General features: G+C 34.0%; 1 protein-coding gene across 1 annotated transcript; it reads right to left on the reverse strand.

Moving 5' to 3' along the window:
* Positions 1 to 566: 566 nt before the first annotated feature.
* On the reverse strand, positions 567 to 14,593 carry LOC104905403 (protein transport Sec1a). The gene is made up of 21 exons (XM_010693945.4): positions 14,353 to 14,593; positions 13,154 to 13,206; positions 12,282 to 12,363; positions 11,168 to 11,246; positions 9,557 to 9,607; positions 9,357 to 9,453; positions 9,249 to 9,281; positions 8,484 to 8,612; positions 7,097 to 7,279; positions 6,933 to 7,016; positions 6,750 to 6,848; positions 6,589 to 6,665; positions 5,315 to 5,411; positions 4,710 to 4,835; positions 4,528 to 4,623; positions 3,501 to 3,620; positions 3,317 to 3,397; positions 2,242 to 2,441; positions 2,032 to 2,122; positions 1,853 to 1,942; positions 567 to 1,054 (listed from the first exon to the last, which is right to left on the reverse strand). The coding sequence occupies exons 1-21, from the start codon at positions 14,438 to 14,440 to the stop codon at positions 1,001 to 1,003; spliced, it is 2,010 nt and encodes a 669-aa protein (XP_010692247.2). The 5' UTR covers positions 14,441 to 14,593; the 3' UTR covers positions 567 to 1,000.
* Positions 14,594 to 19,704: the final 5,111 nt, after the last annotated feature.

The following is a 19,704-nucleotide window of genomic DNA, read 5'->3' on the forward strand; positions in this document are numbered from 1 at the left end:
ACAAAACGTGCATTGGCAAACGTGCATTGGTGAAATGGGCACTCTATTTAGGGACGGAGGGAGTACTATATATAGAATTGTCATGTCAAACTATATGCAACTAAATTTTATCTTTTTAAACAAAATTAGTTTATGTGTCACTTAAATTAGTTAAAATTTTAATTTCAAATTACTCATGATCCGAGATCCCATATGAGCAAATGACTAGTTTAAGACAAAAAGATTGAACTTTGATTGTGCTGAGGATTTGATGCATTCAAGTAGAAAATGTACCATAGCACAATTTTACAGAACCCTGGATCAAGGTTCATTCAGATGGCTAATGAGAGGGAAGGGGATGCTTAGTTCCACATATTGTGGGGTGATTACTATTCATTCTACATAGTAAGGTAACTTCCACCTGCAGGCTGTCTTTACAAGCCTAACTCAGAGGCATACATATAACTAGCTTTCATAGTGTACAATGCAGCGATCAGCGATGCACGGACTAATATGTAAGATGTAACTAGAAGTAGTACTATGTTGAGATGATAGGGGATCTCCCAAATAATCGACATTCAACACCATTAAGACGGTGATAGTACACCGAGAAACACATATTAGAGCATCAAAAACTCTTAATACACAATTACAAAATTGTCTAAATTAGTTTCATAGCTTAGATTGCTTTCCTGTGATGCAATGTAAAAAGCAACAAGCTTTTGCTGGATGCTTCCTAATGCAACCCTCCCCAAGAAACAAAAAGAATTTCTAACCCTTCTATTACTATAAACATGATTAAGTTCTTCCCATAATGCTGGGACGAGTGCAGAATAAAATGTTCTTTTTCACAAGTATGTTGATCTATCTGAGCTAATCTGAAAATCAGCCTCTATCAAGCAGTTTTGGTGCAGCTTCTATTCTGCTGTATTGCACCACATTGAAAGTCTCTACAGAAAACATGAGAAAAAGCTACAAAAGCATCTTTGTGTGCTCCTCTTGTAAACAATGAGGCATATGCTCAGAGTTTGAGGCCTTCTACAGAAAGACCTTTTTCCGAAAATAGCTTGAGTTTCTGCAGAAAACAAATAAAAAACATGAGCGTGCAGGCTGAAAGAAAACTGATAAAAATAATATGCTGATGCAATCAATATCCATCATATTATTTTTCAAGTGTCTTGAAAAGAGCTTTGCCAGGTTCATAACCGTGATATGGTGTTTCTGAGATCGGGAGCAACATGGGGTGTTTTCAAGATCCTGGGGGAAAGTCACATCTTGGATATTTTGGTCAGTTATATGGGGGTATCTGTAGGTTTATTGGGGCTGTTAATGCAACATCATTTCAGGAGAAAAACCTTTTTTCCAAGAAAAGCAGGATGCTTACATTCTTGAATATATATATATATATATAACAGATTACTGACAATGATGAAGCACTGAAGAAACCACAATATGTTTAGAAATGAGATATTTGCTCAAACAAATACTTATTCCTCCATCGAATATAGTTGTGAGTTGTGACATTGTAACAAACAGTCTCGTTACAAAGGTATGATTTCACTTTATAATATATCCTTTGAAATAGTTGGGTGATTCCTATTCTCTCCCCACCAGTTTGTTTGTAAAGGTATCACTTCCTACCAGTCGTAAAATCACCCTTGATGCGGGACAGTTCGTGGGTCATATGATGTTGTTGCTGCTTATATTCCTTTCAGAAGAAACAAGTATAATAAATTTGGTACAGCTGATCCTGACGTTTGAGCTGATAATTACAGTCTTTGAAATCCAGGACTAGATAGAGGACTGACAAGAGATTCTTCTCATCTACATTATTCATTATGCATAGCACATGAGAGATGCAAGAGAACTGTACCGTTAAATATTGTGGAGGGTCATCTATACTCGTTGCACCAAGTACAATTTCTCTCCTAAGTTTTGTAGTAAGTTTGTAGCAAGCTCGTAACTGGGAAGACAGTGAAAAAAGGATCTTCAGGTAAAAGAATCAAATTCAGAGGCTGTAATGTACCAGAAGCAAGAAGCCAAGACTTTTACCTCAGATCTAGTAGCTCCTCCAATGATAAATATGAAGATACGCGATCCCATCATCTTATAATCACTGGGTGAATGTCTCAATACTGAGTCACTGAAACAGACAACAAAGTTCACGAAAACTAAGAAAAGGTAACAGAACCTGACTATCTCTTGATCCCCTAAGCAAGAAATAAAGTTTGATAATAAAAAAAAGAAAGAGAGCTGGATTACTTGCTTCCATCATCAGAATGATGAGGACGGGCCCAAGTTGCTGTACGTCTTGATCTCATTGAACGTGGACCAGTTGTCGTCGTCGTGCTGACGGAAGCACTCTGGCTTTGATTGCGCTCTTTGTTGATTGGAGCTGGTTCATTAATGTAATGATAGTCATTCTTTGATAAGTCACCTTTATTCACATTTTCTATGAGTTCCTGGAAAATAATTCAAAATGTATTAAATTTTGTACAAGTTCATGGAAAAAAAGGAAAAATATATTTATCTGACTCTCTCTAGTCATGAATTGCTCCTCGATATATATTGGGGACAGACTCGTAAGAAAATATAATTTCGTAAATTTCTTAGTATCAATATCCATTAGACCATGTCGAAACATTCAGTGTCCAACATGCATGTGCGTGTGTGTGTGATTGAGGTGAATTGAAGAGTTCGAGTAATATACCTTAGAAGAACTTCTACAGAGGAAAAAGCAATTATGCTTGGAATAAATGAAAACTCAACGCCTTCCCAAGTGAAAAAATATTATCTTAGTGCACTTACTGTCTATTTGCCAGTGTATTTATGGTTTGATCATCTCAAATAGTCAAAATCAAACTTTGATATGTAGAAGCTACTAGTTACATACAACTGAAATATATAGTACATGTTTGATGTTATGATGAAACTCTAGTTACCAGATCTATACGACATTAGGAAAAAATATATGGAGAAAGATTCAATTGTTATCCTAAATTCTGCTCAAGCTACCCCAGGGTGAGGCTGGATATAGCTGACGCTTCCTTACCCCCCAGCTTTGCAGCCTTAATAGCATATTCAACATTTTCAGATTAATATTGTAGTTATTATAAGTCTATGTTGATCAATTTACAGTTACCAACGGAAAGAGCGATTCTGGAAGAGACTCGAAAGTCTTAAATAAACATATGTCATTCCCCTTAAAAGGCATTGACTGTCAAGAAGGTAAGAGAAGTGGCACATTCAAGCTGCTTGGTAGATGACAAAGAAATTGGGTAAAATCTGTAAGCAATCTCTCAAAATAACATATAAGTCTAATTTAAGAAAATTTTACCTCTAGCATAGGATAAAATTTGGATAAAGCCCAAGTTTCCTCCTCGGGACTGGTTTTATCTTTTCTAGCAGCAACTTTTTTCTGGTGATGGATAAATCAGGCAAAAAACCAGTTAGTATATCTGATGGAACAAAAACAAGTCACTGAATTTTCCTTGTAAAGCATCGAAATCTACTTATATTACCCTCTGACCATCAAATGTTAGAGAGAAACTCCCACTCGGTTTCTTCTTAGTCTCTGATGATCCAGCAAGCAGTCTCATTTTTTTTACAGCCTTCATATCCTCTGCTGACAATTTGGCTAACTGAAAGGAAGCAAACAATGAGTTTTCTCATCTTAGAAAAGTGAGGGAGTTTGCATCAGTGTATGGTTCTTATCTAAGAAAAACTAATGGTTACTTGTAGAAGTTCATTCGCCATCTCAAGTTTATACATAGTACTACTGAAGGAGAAGCACAATGTACTCCTTGATCAGGAATCGGAGCATGTTATATCTTACATGACGGCAGTGACACTGAATTATGTAAAATTAAAGACATTTAGCACTTGAACAAGTCGAATTCACGTTAGCTAATGTGAAGATAAGTTTCCAATATCAAGTATTGATTGAAACAATTATTCTCCATATATCTTTTAGAGAACTTGAGGGAGAAGGTTGCATATACATCTTCATGCTCTAATCTATTACAAAAACAATTACCATGATCTCCAAAAGCTAAACATGGTAAGATCTCTCAATTCCTTCAGCAAAAAGAACTGTTGGTAAAGGAACTGAAGATGAAGACAGAACCACAAGCTATCTGATGAAAGATGATTCCTGGTCAACTTCAGCAAGACACAATCTCACAAATTCAGATGTTTACCAATTATGCAATACCAGAAAGGCAAGTTGTGCAATCTGCCAATATGATAGAACTGATAATAGTAAACAGAACAGAAGAACAGGCAGGAATGCTTGCTTTTTTTTTATATATAGATGTTCTGTAGCAACTATGATATACACCATTCTAAGGAGTAACTAGTTGATAATTGGAAGCATAACCAGTCAGGTAATCACAAGTGATGATTAGACCTGAATTCTTAGCATAAACAATCAGCTGCATTCAACTTAACAGGTGTTACCCCAGAAGATGACGTTGTAATCTCTGTTTGCAAAAGCAACTAGAGTAGGAAGAACCCGTCAATACACATAAAATTGGAGATCTCCTCTACCTGCATTATCTTTGAAGCTTTATCTCCTTCAAACTTGTCAGGGTGCACACATGCATAAATCATCAACAAGCGCAATTTATTCTCAACAGATGCATCCTGGATATATTAAGGTTAGAATATATTATTCAATATACAGGAAGGAATTGCTCTATACAGATTCAAGCACAAACGCAGATGAAAACCTGATGTGTCCTTAAGAAGGTGATGATCTCCTTTGTTCCTGCATCTCCAAAGACAATATCTTGCTCTAACTGTCCAAGCTCTCGGAGCTCCATATCTCTGATAATTTTGTTTATTTTTCCAGCGATCTGCACAACAAAATACAATTTAACAACAACAAAAATCTAGTACATCAATATGCAATAACACTAGGATGTTTCCCAGATGTACCAATATTATCTCAAATAATTATTATCAACTAGAGAGTTGTATCACAACTTTAGGACGAGCTCATTTCTTGGCTGCCAGTAAACATCAAAATTCATTTGATATTTATGTGGTATGGGAAGCACAACCCATGAGGATCCAATATTACTTGCGCACATATCAATGGCTATGTTACAATAGTCTAAGCTCCAGAAAGTCTGTAACTGCCTCCTCCTAGGACTATTTTACGTCTCCAAAAACCAAATCACTATATATACTTGCATATTAATTTGAGAGATTTAAGCGCGGTTCTATCAATTCTGTGATCGAGGGTGTAAATTCTGAAGCAACTTTATATCAAGAGAGTGATTAGCTTTCAAACACAACAGGCTTGCAGTTTAAAAACATGATAAAAGTGTACCTCCACATGCAGAGAAAGCTTTTCCATTTGTTCAGTGTACTGTGGCAAAGCTTGAACCATCTTTTGCAAATCACGCGTTGAAAGTTCTGCTCCATCTCTACATGGAGTCAATAATCTCTGTGAATACGACAGCAGTGCTTTCTCCAAATTAAACTAACAAATTTGATAGACAAGAGTTGTTTTGCGCCCTCCATTAACAGGAGGTAAAACGAGCTAGCGACCAGTATAGGCCAAGTGTGATTCGAGGGTGTTGCAGTGTCTCAGTCCAGATTCAAGAAAGCAGGTACCACAGTAGTAATATATAATTATATTACCAGCACATATTCGATTACCGGAATGCAAAAGACTATGAAAAAAACAGAGACTAATGCAATGGGAAGACCCAGAGAGAGAAACAAAATCAAATATCCAAAGACTAGATGACATCAAAGACGAACTCATAAACAGATCTTAAAACAAACACATCTATTGAGGGAATAATTCAGTGTGTAGCATATTATTTTTATCACATATGATACTTTCCTGGTTGTTTTCAAAATGTTTTCTCTGATGCTATTTCACAAACAGCTTCTCAATCTGTCAGATATAAAAGGCTGCTTAACCCTCCTAACATCAGGAATTCACTGGAGTTGGTATTCTCATATTCTGTGAGGTGGCCACATAAAAGCTAAAGGGTTGGAGGCTTTGAGCAGCTCTTGGAAACAACCGAAAGACCTATCTCTAAAGGTATAATAACGGGAGATTCAGAATTACTCTCTCTTTCTTCAAGTGTCCAGATTTCAACACTGTAAAAGAAGTTTATCTTCAGTAATTATACATGATACAAAGAAGTTATCCATTATTTTTAGTATATCTAAAATGAGAGGGATCCTGGGGCCAAAAAAGCTGAATTTATTCAAGTAATGTTTGCTAGGTGTACAATATGGTAACTTGTTTTAACCACCATTTAGTAGTATCAGGAAAAGTATCCTTTTTAAACAGAGTAATGTGCACAAATAAAATTTCCAGAGCATCTGAAGATATTTTAAGAGGCTCATATTAGCATTCGTTTCTATGCTAACAATTAATTTCCCTTGTAGGCTTGTACCAATGATACTACATTTTATGACTGCTAACTATATAACACCAGCAGAGACTTAAGACACCAAGTATCAGAAGGCGATGAGGATTATGCTCCAATAGCAGATATAAACATAAGATGAGAGAAATATTAGAAAATGATTTAGAACTTTTGTTAGAGAATGTTTCAGGAGCATCAAGTACACTTTTACAACCTTGAGGCTTGACTCAGTGCTGCAGCTTTGTTCTTTGATGCAAAGTTCGTCATTTTGTCATGAAGCCGTTCACTAGCCTGGAAAACCACATGGTTAATTGTACTGTTCAGAGATTTAGCACTTGAATTTTGTGAAAAAAGATGCAAGTCCAGGAAATATACTTCCGCTATGTGCAAATGACGGATCTCTAGCCATACAGGATCACTGTCTTCCAGAAGAATTTCCTTATTCTCAGGCTGACCAGTTGCTTTGTTAGTGACCTATGATGAAGATATTGTCAAGCTTCACAATAAATTGTAAATGCACAGACATATTAGAGGTAAGGTAAGAACTGCCAGACAAACCTCAAGCACCAATTTGTTTCCTTCCATTTCCAGCAAGTCATGGCACATGGCATCATAAGTCCACTCATGTATCACTGGAGCAATCTAAAAATGAAATTTCAAGTGTTCAGCAAAAACAAAGCATTGGATCACAGAACAAGAAATGCGAGAATTCTCTGGTTAACCTGATCAACAGATCTGTCCAGGATAAGAAACTCGCATGTTTCCTTCTGGGGATAATTGGGTATTGAGGATTTATAGTTTGTTAGACGGTCCCAAATTGCTGAAGCAAGCTTCGAGGGAATCAATTCATTAGCAGATGCTCTATCAGGATCCTTTGCAACTTGATACCGCACATAGGGGAGTTCCTATAGAGAAAAATACATACTGAGATCCTGACTGCATGATGTCAATCAACCAACGCCGACTCTCATGCCATAACATGATGAAAAGTTATGGAGCTGACAGCACAGAAGTTTTTTTATATATATAAATGATGCTGTATAGTCAAATCGGAGGTCACGAACATTATTTTCTATAGCAACAAACTATAAAGATTACAAGAATCTCAAACCTTCTGTACCTCTTATTCAACCACAATCTTGAGTAAATATATTACCATATTTTGATTTGCTAAGAAATGTTAACAATTGAAGATATAACCTTCTGTAAGCACAGTGATAAATAAAGATGGTATATCTTTTGCACTAGCAAACATCTAGATGATAATAAATGCTTCATCCTTCTCTTGTAGTACATACTACCTATGTTGCCCGGACTAATTTGTCGGACTCCTGAAGAAGTACTAAAAACGTAAATGGAAAAATTTTCTATTGCTTCTCATTATATTCCAAAAAATCATGCCCAAGTATCCTTATCCAAAAAAAGTAGGAGGTGTCAGACTGTCAGATGCATATCTACACAGGTACCATTGGGTAATTGGATTATGTTGATTAACATTTAACAAAGGTACATATTGTTCCCTATAATATCATACCTTATATTTTCCAGAAAATGCTCAGATACAAAGCCCTAACATCAACTCGTCACAAAATGGATCTGCTAGTCAGAACATCATGGACTTTTGGAGCTTTACTAATTTGCCTATCTATCATCTACCCAAGATAAATCTAACATCAGACAAGACACTATCAGGCATCAGCTGATAAACTAGGCCTTTCTGTTGTGATTTACACTTAAAGGCTCAACTAATACATAAAATAAACTAATAAAGTGAGCATATTCATCAAGGACTACAATGAATTGTCCGAAACACATATTTTTCCTCATTTGTATCTCACTATCTTAAATGTCTTTTGTAAACGGGATATACATGAAACAGATAAGCAAAGGAAGATGTGGTTTAGAAAAAGTGAAGAAAAGCCAAAATAAACTAAAATTAAATCGGTATACAATAGCTGCATTAAAGCTTATAATAAAGCTATTAACTTGGAAAGCAGACAAACACGACACAGAAGAGGCAAAAAGCATATATTGAGAGGCTTGCATGGCGAAAACATGGGGGTTCTCCTGTAATAGAATTAAGCTCTACATAAGATTACAGTTATGTACCTTTAATGAAGCAAAGACGGTGGCAATACGTGTTGCTAATGCATTCATACAAGCATCATATTTCCGAGCATTTTGTGAAGTCTCTCCATAGAGCTCCTCCATTGCCATGTCATGATCAGTAACAAACACCTATATGATTATCATCTGCATAAATTAAACACATCGTCTCTGGGAGAAAAACAGCAAAAGGCAAGTACATTTTCTGAGGTAAAGTTAAAACATAAGAAAAATGAGCGAGGTAGAGTTAGATGGATGGGATAAAATGAAGGTAGATGAGAGAACAGCTGTACAGGTATAATTCTAATGTCACAAACATAAGGTCATAAATTAAACACATCGTCTCTGGGAGAAAAACAGCAAAAGGCAAGTACATTTTCTGAGGTAAAGTTAAAACATAAGAAAAATGAGCGAGGTAGAGTTAGATGGATGGGATAAAATGAAGGTAGATGAGAGAACAGCTGTACAGGTATAATTCTAATGTCACAAACATAAGGTCATACCCTCCCCACCCCCTTGCTGATCTTTAATATGTGAGCATTTAGTTAATTATACCGAGGAAACTTCACTGAGTATCCAAAGATTGCTGCACAAAGCCTAGTTACTCAAGCTTTTCAAAACTGTTAGAGACTCGGAGTCATTAGATCAGAGTCATTAGAAAATATATATGTAACGGGTTTTATTATTGATTTGAAGTGTCAATTGTGTGTGTGTGGAAAGATATTGAAAGTATCAATATATCAGAGCATGGAAAAGTTGTGCTCATACCTGGGTATCCACTGGAAAGAATTCCAAATTCATCTGCACATGAAAAGAAAGAAGACCATTAGTAATATATTACTGTTTTGAACAAATGACTACAGAAATGACCCTTACCTCTCGTAAAGCACCTATACGGGGTACCACACTCATATCGCTCTTGATGTGATTAACTAATTCCTTTGGAACAGGTTGACAGAAAAATACAAAGGCTCTAGGACCAGAAACAAAAGTCAGAAGCAAGCATTTCAAAGCAAGCAGACAGAAACTGAGGATAAAAAACAAGTCATTGAGGCATACTGGAAACCTTCACATACTTTTTGTACAAAGGTTCTCTTCCTGACATGTCAGACAAGAACATGACTATGCTGCAACAAAAGAAGAGAGCATTTTAGACATATAGCAAGCAAATACTAAATCAGGAGATTTAGCTGCAAGGGTATTCAGGAATATCAGATTATCTTTTACATAGTACTATTTACATTATCACTATTTTAATGATAATTAGAGAACGAGAATAGCGATGAGGAGAAGGAGGATGAAAACAACTATAGTAATAATATTAAAAAAACAAAATAACAAAACGATAATAATAATGATAATGTTGAAAACTGCAGGGACACTCTAGATGTTTGTATTTAATACTATTTCCAGACACAGCAAACATACTCTACTTGGAATTATGGATAAGATTTCTGGAAGGCAAAGGGGAGCATCTAAAGAAACATGGAAGTGTCTCGATGACAATTATCAGGTTTGGATCAGTTTAAAGACATCATCCATTGTACCATTTAGTTGGACACGCACCTCATTAGTGTCTCCACGATATCCCTAGCCGCTGCACTAATCAATTCTTAGAAACCTAAATTTCTTAAGAGAGGTGTATTTTCCTCTAAGAAGCAACACAGGTCTCTTCATCTCACATAATAACCATTTTGACTATGGTACTAGTTTCTGGATACAGGTATCCAATTTCCTTCATTTGTTTTAACAAAAGATTCTACCATCCCTTCAGACACATTGAGACCAAAGAAGACCAGATGGCCTGCCACATAATAATAGGCTTAAGAATATGAAATGATCTAGAAAAGGGAACACCACATTAGGCTGCATCTTTTAATTTGTTGTCTGGATGAAACATTCACTAGACAGGGGTCTACTTCCAAACATTTAGCACTTGATAAATGAACTTCCTTCACAGTTTATGGATTCCCAGATCATCATATATTGCTGTCTAGATTGAAAGCAATATGAAAATAATAGCTTTGGCAAATTGGTTTTCCCAAATTATTAGAACAACTGGAAGACTAACATCTTAAAGGTGATGACTACCACTGGACCAACACGTATTATCAAATGTAACCTATAGCACTTTCTATGCAGTCTTTTCAGAAAGTGGGTTCCTCTCAGAAATTTTTCCATATGGGTTGGAAGGGATCAAACATGTAAAATGCACTTAGAAAATCCCAATGCATTGCAAAAGGAACAGATCCCTCCACAAGCTGTTCCTTTATGCGCGAACCCCCCATGTCCATTTGATTTGAAAGAGCTTATTCCTTTCACAAGATAGTAAATATCCACGCTTTCATCATTACATTACCCCTGCAGACGCTTTTTCATGCATTCGAATGGCAGATCAGACAAAACTCAACTCCAAACCCCACTGTCTTATACTCTTATCAGACCCAAAACTAGTTATGTTTCAAGAGAAAGAAGATCAAAGGACAGTCTAGAAATAGGATTGAGCTAGTGAAATAGAAGTGTTTACAATTGCAGGTAAAAACAGCATATTCTTTTCAATACGTTTTTCGTGCTTCATTTTATTGGATTTCTTTTGGGTCTAGCTGTCTAAGTAGTCTAGACTATACCAGAAACTTTAGATGATGTAATGAGTGCCAGTCTGCCGTAATGCATGGGAAAGAACTTACTTTTCCTTTGAAGGCTGAATGAAATAGATAGCATCTAGTGAGGGCAATGGTTGCCTTCTCCTGAAAAGATCTTCCACCACTGCAGACAGATCAGTCATTAGAGCAAGATGAACCACAGTAATTTGAAGTAATGCATATAGCTTGAGATTTATATGATGGCTAATTAGCATGTATATTATTAAAAAATGATTGCCCCAAATAATGACAGAAATGCATGCCTGTGGGACAATGAAAACTGAAAAGCATACTCTTAAAGTTACTGCAAAATGTGGCTATATATGTTGTGGATTTTCACTTGGAACGTCCCTTGAGAACATACTCGGTAATCCTACAACGCCTCTCCACAACAAAGAGTGTAATTTTCATTGTCACTTAATAGCAAACCTAGAATTATGAGCAATAGTTGTTGTATAAACCGATGACAGAAAACAAAACACATACTTTGCAATGGAGTTGGATTATCATAGGCCTTCAAATAGGACATAAAATGTATATTATACACCAATTATCATTCAATGACCAGAAGTGTAGTAGAAAAGATGACTTTTAGGCAACTCCGAGTATCACATCATTAATTTATTGAGTTTTTGTGCTAGGCAAAGTCAGAGGAATAAAGAATTTTTTTGTAGGGGATCCCTTCAGATCTTCAGTAAAAGAAATATGATGGCTAAGGGAGAGATATGGGATCTACACTTCTGATTCAGCTTGAAGACAAGACAAGTGTTGTATACACTCCAACGCATTAGTTTTATTGGTAATCCCACAGTAGTCATTATACATTCATCGGTTAGTAGCTATGGTTGTATAAATTTTTTGCAATAGAAATGACGGTAGTTGCTTTTCTAAATTAACATGGCAATCAGAGTAAATAAATGTACCAAAATTAATCTATATCCAGATAAGCAAACAATTGTCATTTAAATGTGCTCAATTGTAGACACATCAACTATTGTAGTCGGTCAATAAATTTGAACTATCTAAGGACCTAGAAATATCAACAATAAAAAGCATTGAGAATAGAGATTCAGCAATCATTTCTTAAAATTCTTTGCCAATGAAAACAAAACATGGCATGAACCCCAGAAAATTTTATAGTAAAGTCCAAGAAGCTCACAAGAAATCCCCTGATCCGTGATGTCTGCCATCTTGCATGATGAGGACATAACTTTGACAGTGACTTTGTCCATAATCAATACCTGAAATAGAACTTTGAAACATGTTTCATATACTGTGATATGCAATCCGAACAGAAGAAACTGAAAATGATCGTAGATAACAAGGGCGTCTATACTTGCAGAGTTTCCAGACAATATCTGATAATAAACAAAGCTACCTACCCCATCTTAAAATGACTGTCTCAAATGATAAGTCAAAGTATCTTCGTTCTAACTTATAGTAACCTAAAACTATATTGATCTAAAACATACAATTATACAAGCATCTATGTATAGTTCTACATCCTTAAAATTGCATTTGGACATGATATCATAGAAGGTAGACTATGATCTCAGATAATTTGAAAAGATGGTCAAGTTTTCTTAACCAGTTTGCATTTGCTTGATATGAATTGGCCCATATATAAATGTAACTCATCAACTTCTGATCTCAATATAAAGACAGCAGATTAAACAACCAGGTAGAAGCTCTTTTCTTCTGACCATATATTTTTCCAAGAAACAAAGAAAATGGATGTGCTTGGCATCACCGCATGAGCGATGCATACAGCCAAACTAATAGAACATTAGACAAGAACGCATTATGGTTATTTGCTCTTAGCTCGCCTTTCATACATGTTTGACAAGCCCTTGGTGTCTTCTGGAGATTATTCTTTCTCACTTTCGAAAAGAAGAAAAAGAGAAACTTGAACTGTAACCCCTTTACCAAAATACATAAAGACACATTACACATGTGGAGTATTAAACTTACATGTGGAGATAACATGTAAAACATAAAGACACAACAAAATTTTGTTCATAGATTACAGACCTTCCATGATTTTGATTCACTTGAGGTTGACTGGAGCATCTCATATAACAGCCCTGAAATCATCAAATGTATAGTCAGCATCAATAGCTAACAAAGAATGATCACCAACCAATGGAGCACTATGTATTAAAATCATACTCTAGTAGACCACTCAAACATTGGATAGTACAACAAATAGGAAATATGAGTTACGAGTAAAAGGAAATTTCAAGTAATGGTCAATTTTGAAGGGATTGAAGCAATGTTGAAGTTGTACATGATCATGCATATCACCTAGTATATCCTATCAGCTAGTTTAACCTAGCAATCATCTTTACATTAACTAATCAGAAAGAAAAATGCCAGGTCATCCGGAATACTTCATCCGTTTCATAATACTCGTTATACTTTCCATTGTGGGAAGTTTCACATTACTTACTACACTTCCTTCTCGGGCAATAAACACTCTTTATCTCTCTCCTCTCACATGGGTCTTCTTTCTTTTTACTCTCTACCTCTCTCTTCTCCAAAAATTGCCTAGGAGTTCGTAAATTGAGAGATATAGCGAGTAATATGAAACGTAGGAAGTATAAGGTATCAAACATGAACCAGTCACGGGTGATCTTCTTTGCATATTTTCCTCAAGATGCTACCTCCTTGGTTAGCAACTCAAACCAACCGCCCTACCTAGCATTCAGGGTTCAACATGATTCCTACAAAGTTACCAGTTCAATAACATTTACGAGTACCACACAATAAATTCAGAATCTCTTTGTCTTTATATACGCAATTTCGGAATGTTGGGGAAACACACAATCTCCTTCGGTTACAACTTACAAGCTTCTTCCTACCCTAAAGAAAAAGACAAGACTCAGTTGCCCTCTAAATAGAGTTATTTTCACCTTTCCCTCACAATACGGGAAAATGCATTGGTTTATCCAATTCTTCGCAAATTGTGAAAAAATGTTAAGAGATATAAATATCTTTAGGATATTAGTATATCTCTAACACAAATTCACAACAAAAATCAAACAATAACCTCTGCAGCGCGCAATTCCTAACAAAATGCAATTCAAAATTGTATCCACCAAATGCTATAAAAAAAATCAAACGATCAACTCAAAATCAGCTGAAACTGGAGGAGTTAAAAATCAAACAAAACAATTCACAATGAGATTAAAATAAAAAAAAGGTTGAAGAGAGAGAAAGCGAAAACGCACGATCACGGCTAGTCATGCGGAAATTCTTATATTCTCCGGTGCCTTTGTTGGCACGACCGGAAGCAGACTCGGAATCCGAGGCCGACATTGTAGAGAAAATTGAAGAAGCTCTTGTGTAGAACAACAATGGTTAACAATGGCGGAATTCAAGAGAGAGAAAAAAAAAAAGGAGAGAGAAAACATAGAAATGAGGAAGGACGAGAAACAAGGCGGGGTGTAAGAACTAAGAAGAGGTTAGTTAGTTATTTTTGGTGTGGGGCCGGCCTTTGTCTTCCTTCTTTCTTCATTTAGTCGTTGAGGACGTGTTTACCACTTTTTTGCTACTCTTATCAATTCATCATGACTTTCTATTCATTTTCCTTTTTTAAAATTTTTAATTGAGGTTTTCTGACCCTCGATGTATACGAAGGCAGTACAAAGAAGGAAATGGGAGATTCGAACATGTGACCTATCAATTATCATTCACAATACCTTAATCTTAACTACTAGGTCAAAACATTCTTGATACTCAAGGATGAGTTCATGGGTTTACTCTTACCTAAGTGAAGGTTTAGAATAATGTCCCGTTAAAAAATATTTTTGCAAGTACATTGATTAGTCTACGTAGATGATAGGATCGTCAAATTTTATTTATATTTAGGAAAATTTATCTGAAATAATCTTTTTAAATACAAGTTTTTGCGAGAAACAATATTTTATAAAATAAAATCTGGTAAAATAAGACCTTAAAATTTATAATTTTTTTGTGAGGAACAATCTTAACCCATTTTTCGGACATTGACCAAGTATTTTGCGGCTTCAACTAACTAAAACCAAACATGACAAGGCACGTAACCCACATTTCTTATGTTTCAACGCGATTTTCCGTCATATACTGATGATGTCAACATTGGAAGATACTTGGACAATGTAGAAAATGGAGAAAAACAGAGTTGAAAGATAAGAGATGCAGTTTACGTGCACTACACATGTTTGGTTTTAACGAGTCAACGCTGAAAAATGCTTGGTCCATGCCGGAAAATGGATCGACGTTATTTTTCGCAAATTATTTTCTTAAAGTCTTCTTTTGCCAATTTTTTTTTAAAGATTGTTTCTCGCAAAAAAAAAAATTTATTTCAAAAGTTGTTTCTAATAAATTTTACTTATATTTAAGGTTGACTAGTTGGAGATTTTCTTTCCACCATTGTCCCTCGTGATTTAGATTGGTCTACATATCAACTCCGAAAGGAAATTTTGATAACCAAATTATTTTTTGAAATACATCAACTATTTCTAATCAAGTTTTGTTGCCACTAATTTTATTATATGTAGAAAAATATACAATACTACCCATAAATACTATTTTTCATAATTTATATGATCATAGTACGTGGATAAGAATTTTCAAAAGTTGATGAAAGTAGTTGGTAGTGATAATAATCATAGATAATAATTTTATAATACTCCTATTAATTTACAACCAATTGTTGTACTATATGTTTTATAAATTGTTATAATTGTTATATTTTTTAAAGAAATTATATTTTAGTAATATTTTCCAAAAAAGTTAAGTATTTCCTTTATTTTATTTGATCTTCATATTTGAAAATTATTTAAAAGACAAAAGCGAATAGTGGAACTATGGAAGTACTATTTTATAAAAATTTTGAACTCACTTATGAAAGGGACCACATGTCTAGTTATAACTTATATCATGCATAAATCCGAATAGGTTCGATCGAAAACTGATACTTGACGTCTTTTTTTAATGCCAATTGTCTATATCTTTAAGGGAATTAAGTATGTTTATATATAGGAAATTTTGTCAAAAACAACCTTTTTTTTAAAAATTAGCAAAAACAAGACCTCAAGAAGAAAATATTTTGCAAGAAATAGCCTCGACCCATCTTCCAACACTGACCAAGCATTTTTCAGTGTTGACTTCTTAAAACCAACCATGTGGAGGGCACACGAACTGCATCTATTATGTTTGAACTCTTTTTTTTTCTCCATTTTCAACATTGACCAGATATTTTCTGACATTGGATTTATCACTATATGAAGGAAAATGGAGTTGAAACATAAAAAATGTAGATTATGTGCCTTATCATGTTTGATTTTAGTGAATCAAAGCCACAAAATACTTGATCAACGCCTAGAAAATGCTTCAAGGTTGTTCCTTGCAAAATAAATTATTTTGGAGGTCTTATTTTGCCAGAATTTTTTTTAAAAGGTTGTTTCTCGAAAAAACTTGAATATAAAAGATTGTTCCTAACAAACTTTTATTTAATATATATGACATAAAAACTTTCCATAATATCTATATAATCTATACAAATATATTAAAAGGCGTGCGAAATAAAGTATATGTGCCACGTGGCACTCTCCTCAAATTTCTAATGCAAATGTTTTATGTCTATATATACTCCTCACTTTTAAAAAACTGTGTAAGTGAAAGGTTTTGAACACGTGACCTTTGAAATGAAAAAAAGAGCTTAACCATCAATACACTATGACTTTATTGTTTAATGTTTCAAATAAAATATGATGAAGTCTTGTAATAATTATAATTAACTAAAAAGACTTAACTTACAAGAGAATATTGATGTCATATTCTTTTACCACAAGCAAGTTCTTTTAAGGTATTGTTTTCAAACTCAAGCTTTTCAAATTTTTTTACTTACCACCTCGTGAAGTGAATTTTTTATTTTTCTAATGGACAAAAATACGAAAAGTAGCAAAATAAATTTTGAAATTTTAAAATAATAACATATTTGTTTATTGTAACTGACTCGAGGCATCACCCGGGCAAAAACAACTAGTAAATAAATTAAAAGACATGCCTAAGCAAGGAACGGTGCCACGTGACGCTCTTCTTATGGGTGTTTTACTTTATGTAATTCATGTACAATAAAAAAAAATTGAAAATCGCATAGTATAGGATTTGATCCCGTGACCCTAAGTTCATATATTAAAGTTTAAACCACTAGACCAAGTTGTATTTAATATTAACATTCTAAAATACAATATTAATAAAAGAAATTTTTTCCTTACCCGGAACATAACTAGTTATGTGTCTATATAGTGAATTTGAATATTTTGATAAATATGGAAACTCTGTTGACATTACTAATAATATGTAATTTTTCGACAACATTTTTTTCGTGATTGTTATATTACTTAATTATTGATTCTTAGATTAATTTATCGGGAACACTTAAAAGTCAAAATGCATACTTTTTTATACTTCCTTCATTTTTTTTCACTCACAACGCTTTTTTTTCCATCATTTCCAATGCAATTTCTGGGTATGAGGGAGGTAGAGAGGAAAAAAAAAAAGAGCCCGTGTGATTGGAAAGAGAGATAGAGAGAAAGGAAAAAAAAAAATAGAAAGTGTTGCGAGTAATTAATTATTTTCATTTTAAAAAAGTGTTGCGGATAAAAAAACGGAGGAAGTAGTATTCTTTCAAGAGAGAAATATGTAGTATATTAATTATTCCTTTAATATGTACTCCTTCATATTCTTTTTAATCTACACACTTTTTTTTTGGTCTGTTTCTTTTAAATCTACCCACAATTGCTTTTTAAATTTTTGATCACATGTTTTTTTTTTGATAATTTTTTTTTTTTTTGATCACATGTCACATTTACTTTATCATTCTTTTCCACTTATGTCATCTAATTTTTCATATATTAACCTACTTTTTAGTTTATCTTTCTCACTTTTCAATTTTCCTTTTTACTTCCTCAGTTTCTATCTCATACTTTTGCACTTTATCTTTAGTTCTCCTCCAAAATGAAATCATCATATATATATAATATTAAAGCAAGAAAAAAATCATCCAACGTGGCAGTCCCATATTCTTTCTCGCCTCTCATTGCTCTTTAATTTTTTGACCCTTCTCATCCACTTGCCACGTGTCACTGATTAAAGTAATATGTTGCAAATCCTCTTTGATTGAGGCAATGAAGCGTCTATGGAAAATTAGCACCAAATCAATTCCTTCCAAATTCTTCAAATGTGTTGCTACTATATTATGATTGATTCTTCAACTGGTTTGGTGATTCTTTCCAAATATTGGGTTCTTCTTCAACACATATGATTCTTCAACATAGTTATAATATAGTAGCAAAGACAATTCATTTTGTATTATGGCTGTCAAATTCTTCATCTTCCTAATATTATATATGATAAACAAAATAATTCCTTCCATCTCACCACATGTGGTTTTCATTATTGCTTAAGGAGTTAGAAACTTGTGCTTTATTTAATAGAATTAGGGATTAGGCTTTGAGAAGAACGCAAAATTTTGAAGGAATTGTGTTGATGTAAGAATTTCATCAGTATATAATTGATTGTGATGAACCAATGATTGATAGATGTCGTCCCGTCTAACAGCAGCTTCATCTCTTGATGCGAGAATTGTGGTGAATGACATCAATAATCTTATTCATTTTTCTCAAATTTAAATTTTGTAGAAATTTATACATATTCGGAATTTATAAAAAAAATTGAATGTTTGAAGGAGATATGAGGATACATATACACTTTTTTTGTATTTAGTGATAAATATTTTACACGCATTACCATCTTATTTTTAAACTAATCATTCATTCACTTATGGCCTGTTTGTTATTAGTTTTTATTTTGAGTTTTTACAAAAACTTAAAAGAAAATATGTAAACTAGAAAAAATAGATTTTAGTTTGTTTGTGTGATGGGTAAAATTTACTTGTGCCCAGTTCGATATCGTTTTTATGTTCAGTTTTTTTGAAAACTAATAACAGAAATATGAAAATCAGAAAAACTAGATTTTAATTTGTTTGTGTGATAAAGTTAAAATTTGATGTTATGCAAATCTATGATGAATGATTATGTCATGTATTCCTGAATCAGTGAAGATGAAGATTGTAGAATTTTATCACCATATTGCAGCTAAGAATTGTTGGTAATAATTTTATGGCATTGTAATAAGTTTTGTTTTATAAGTGATGCCTATGGTATCTGTTGTCCAAATTCGATAAATGTAGCTGTTCATTTCATATTTGTGGGCACAAATTAAAACTTTAGAACAGATCTTGCGACACAGTTAGCTTCATTTTTTCATAAGCTTTGTGTTACTTTACAACCGTTCACTCAAATTAATCTTTGAAGTTTAACACTCCTATATATTTTAGCTTTAAGTTCTGTATAAAGACTACATGGGCTTGACACTTGATCTTATGAAGTATAATGATTTGGTTTTTTAATTTGCAATGTTAAAATTAGAAAATCCTTTAATGTTTCGATTTGTCAATGAATAATCCAAAGTTAGTCATAGATTAAATAGATAAGCTCTTCACTTATAAACTTGAGCTATTTTCTTTGGTATGG

The sequence above is a fragment of the Beta vulgaris genome, chromosome 1 (genome assembly GCF_026745355.1).
Source record: "Beta vulgaris subsp. vulgaris cultivar EL10 chromosome 1, EL10.2, whole genome shotgun sequence".
Taxonomy (NCBI): Eukaryota; Viridiplantae; Streptophyta; class Magnoliopsida; order Caryophyllales; family Amaranthaceae; genus Beta; species Beta vulgaris.

Excerpts from the sequence above, each read along its gene's own strand:
- LOC104905403 (XM_010693945.4), bottom strand. The coding sequence starts at position 14,440 with ATGTCGGCCTCGGATTCCGAGTCTGCTTCCGGTCGTGCCAACAAAGGC. Across the intron at positions 4,624-4,709 it reads CCTTCTTAAGGACACATCAG|GATGCATCTGTTGAGAATAA; the intron begins GTTTTCATCTGC and ends TAATATATCCAG. Across the intron at positions 3,621-4,527 it reads AAGCTTCAAAGATAATGCAG|TTAGCCAAATTGTCAGCAGA; the intron begins GTAGAGGAGATC and ends GCTTCCTTTCAG.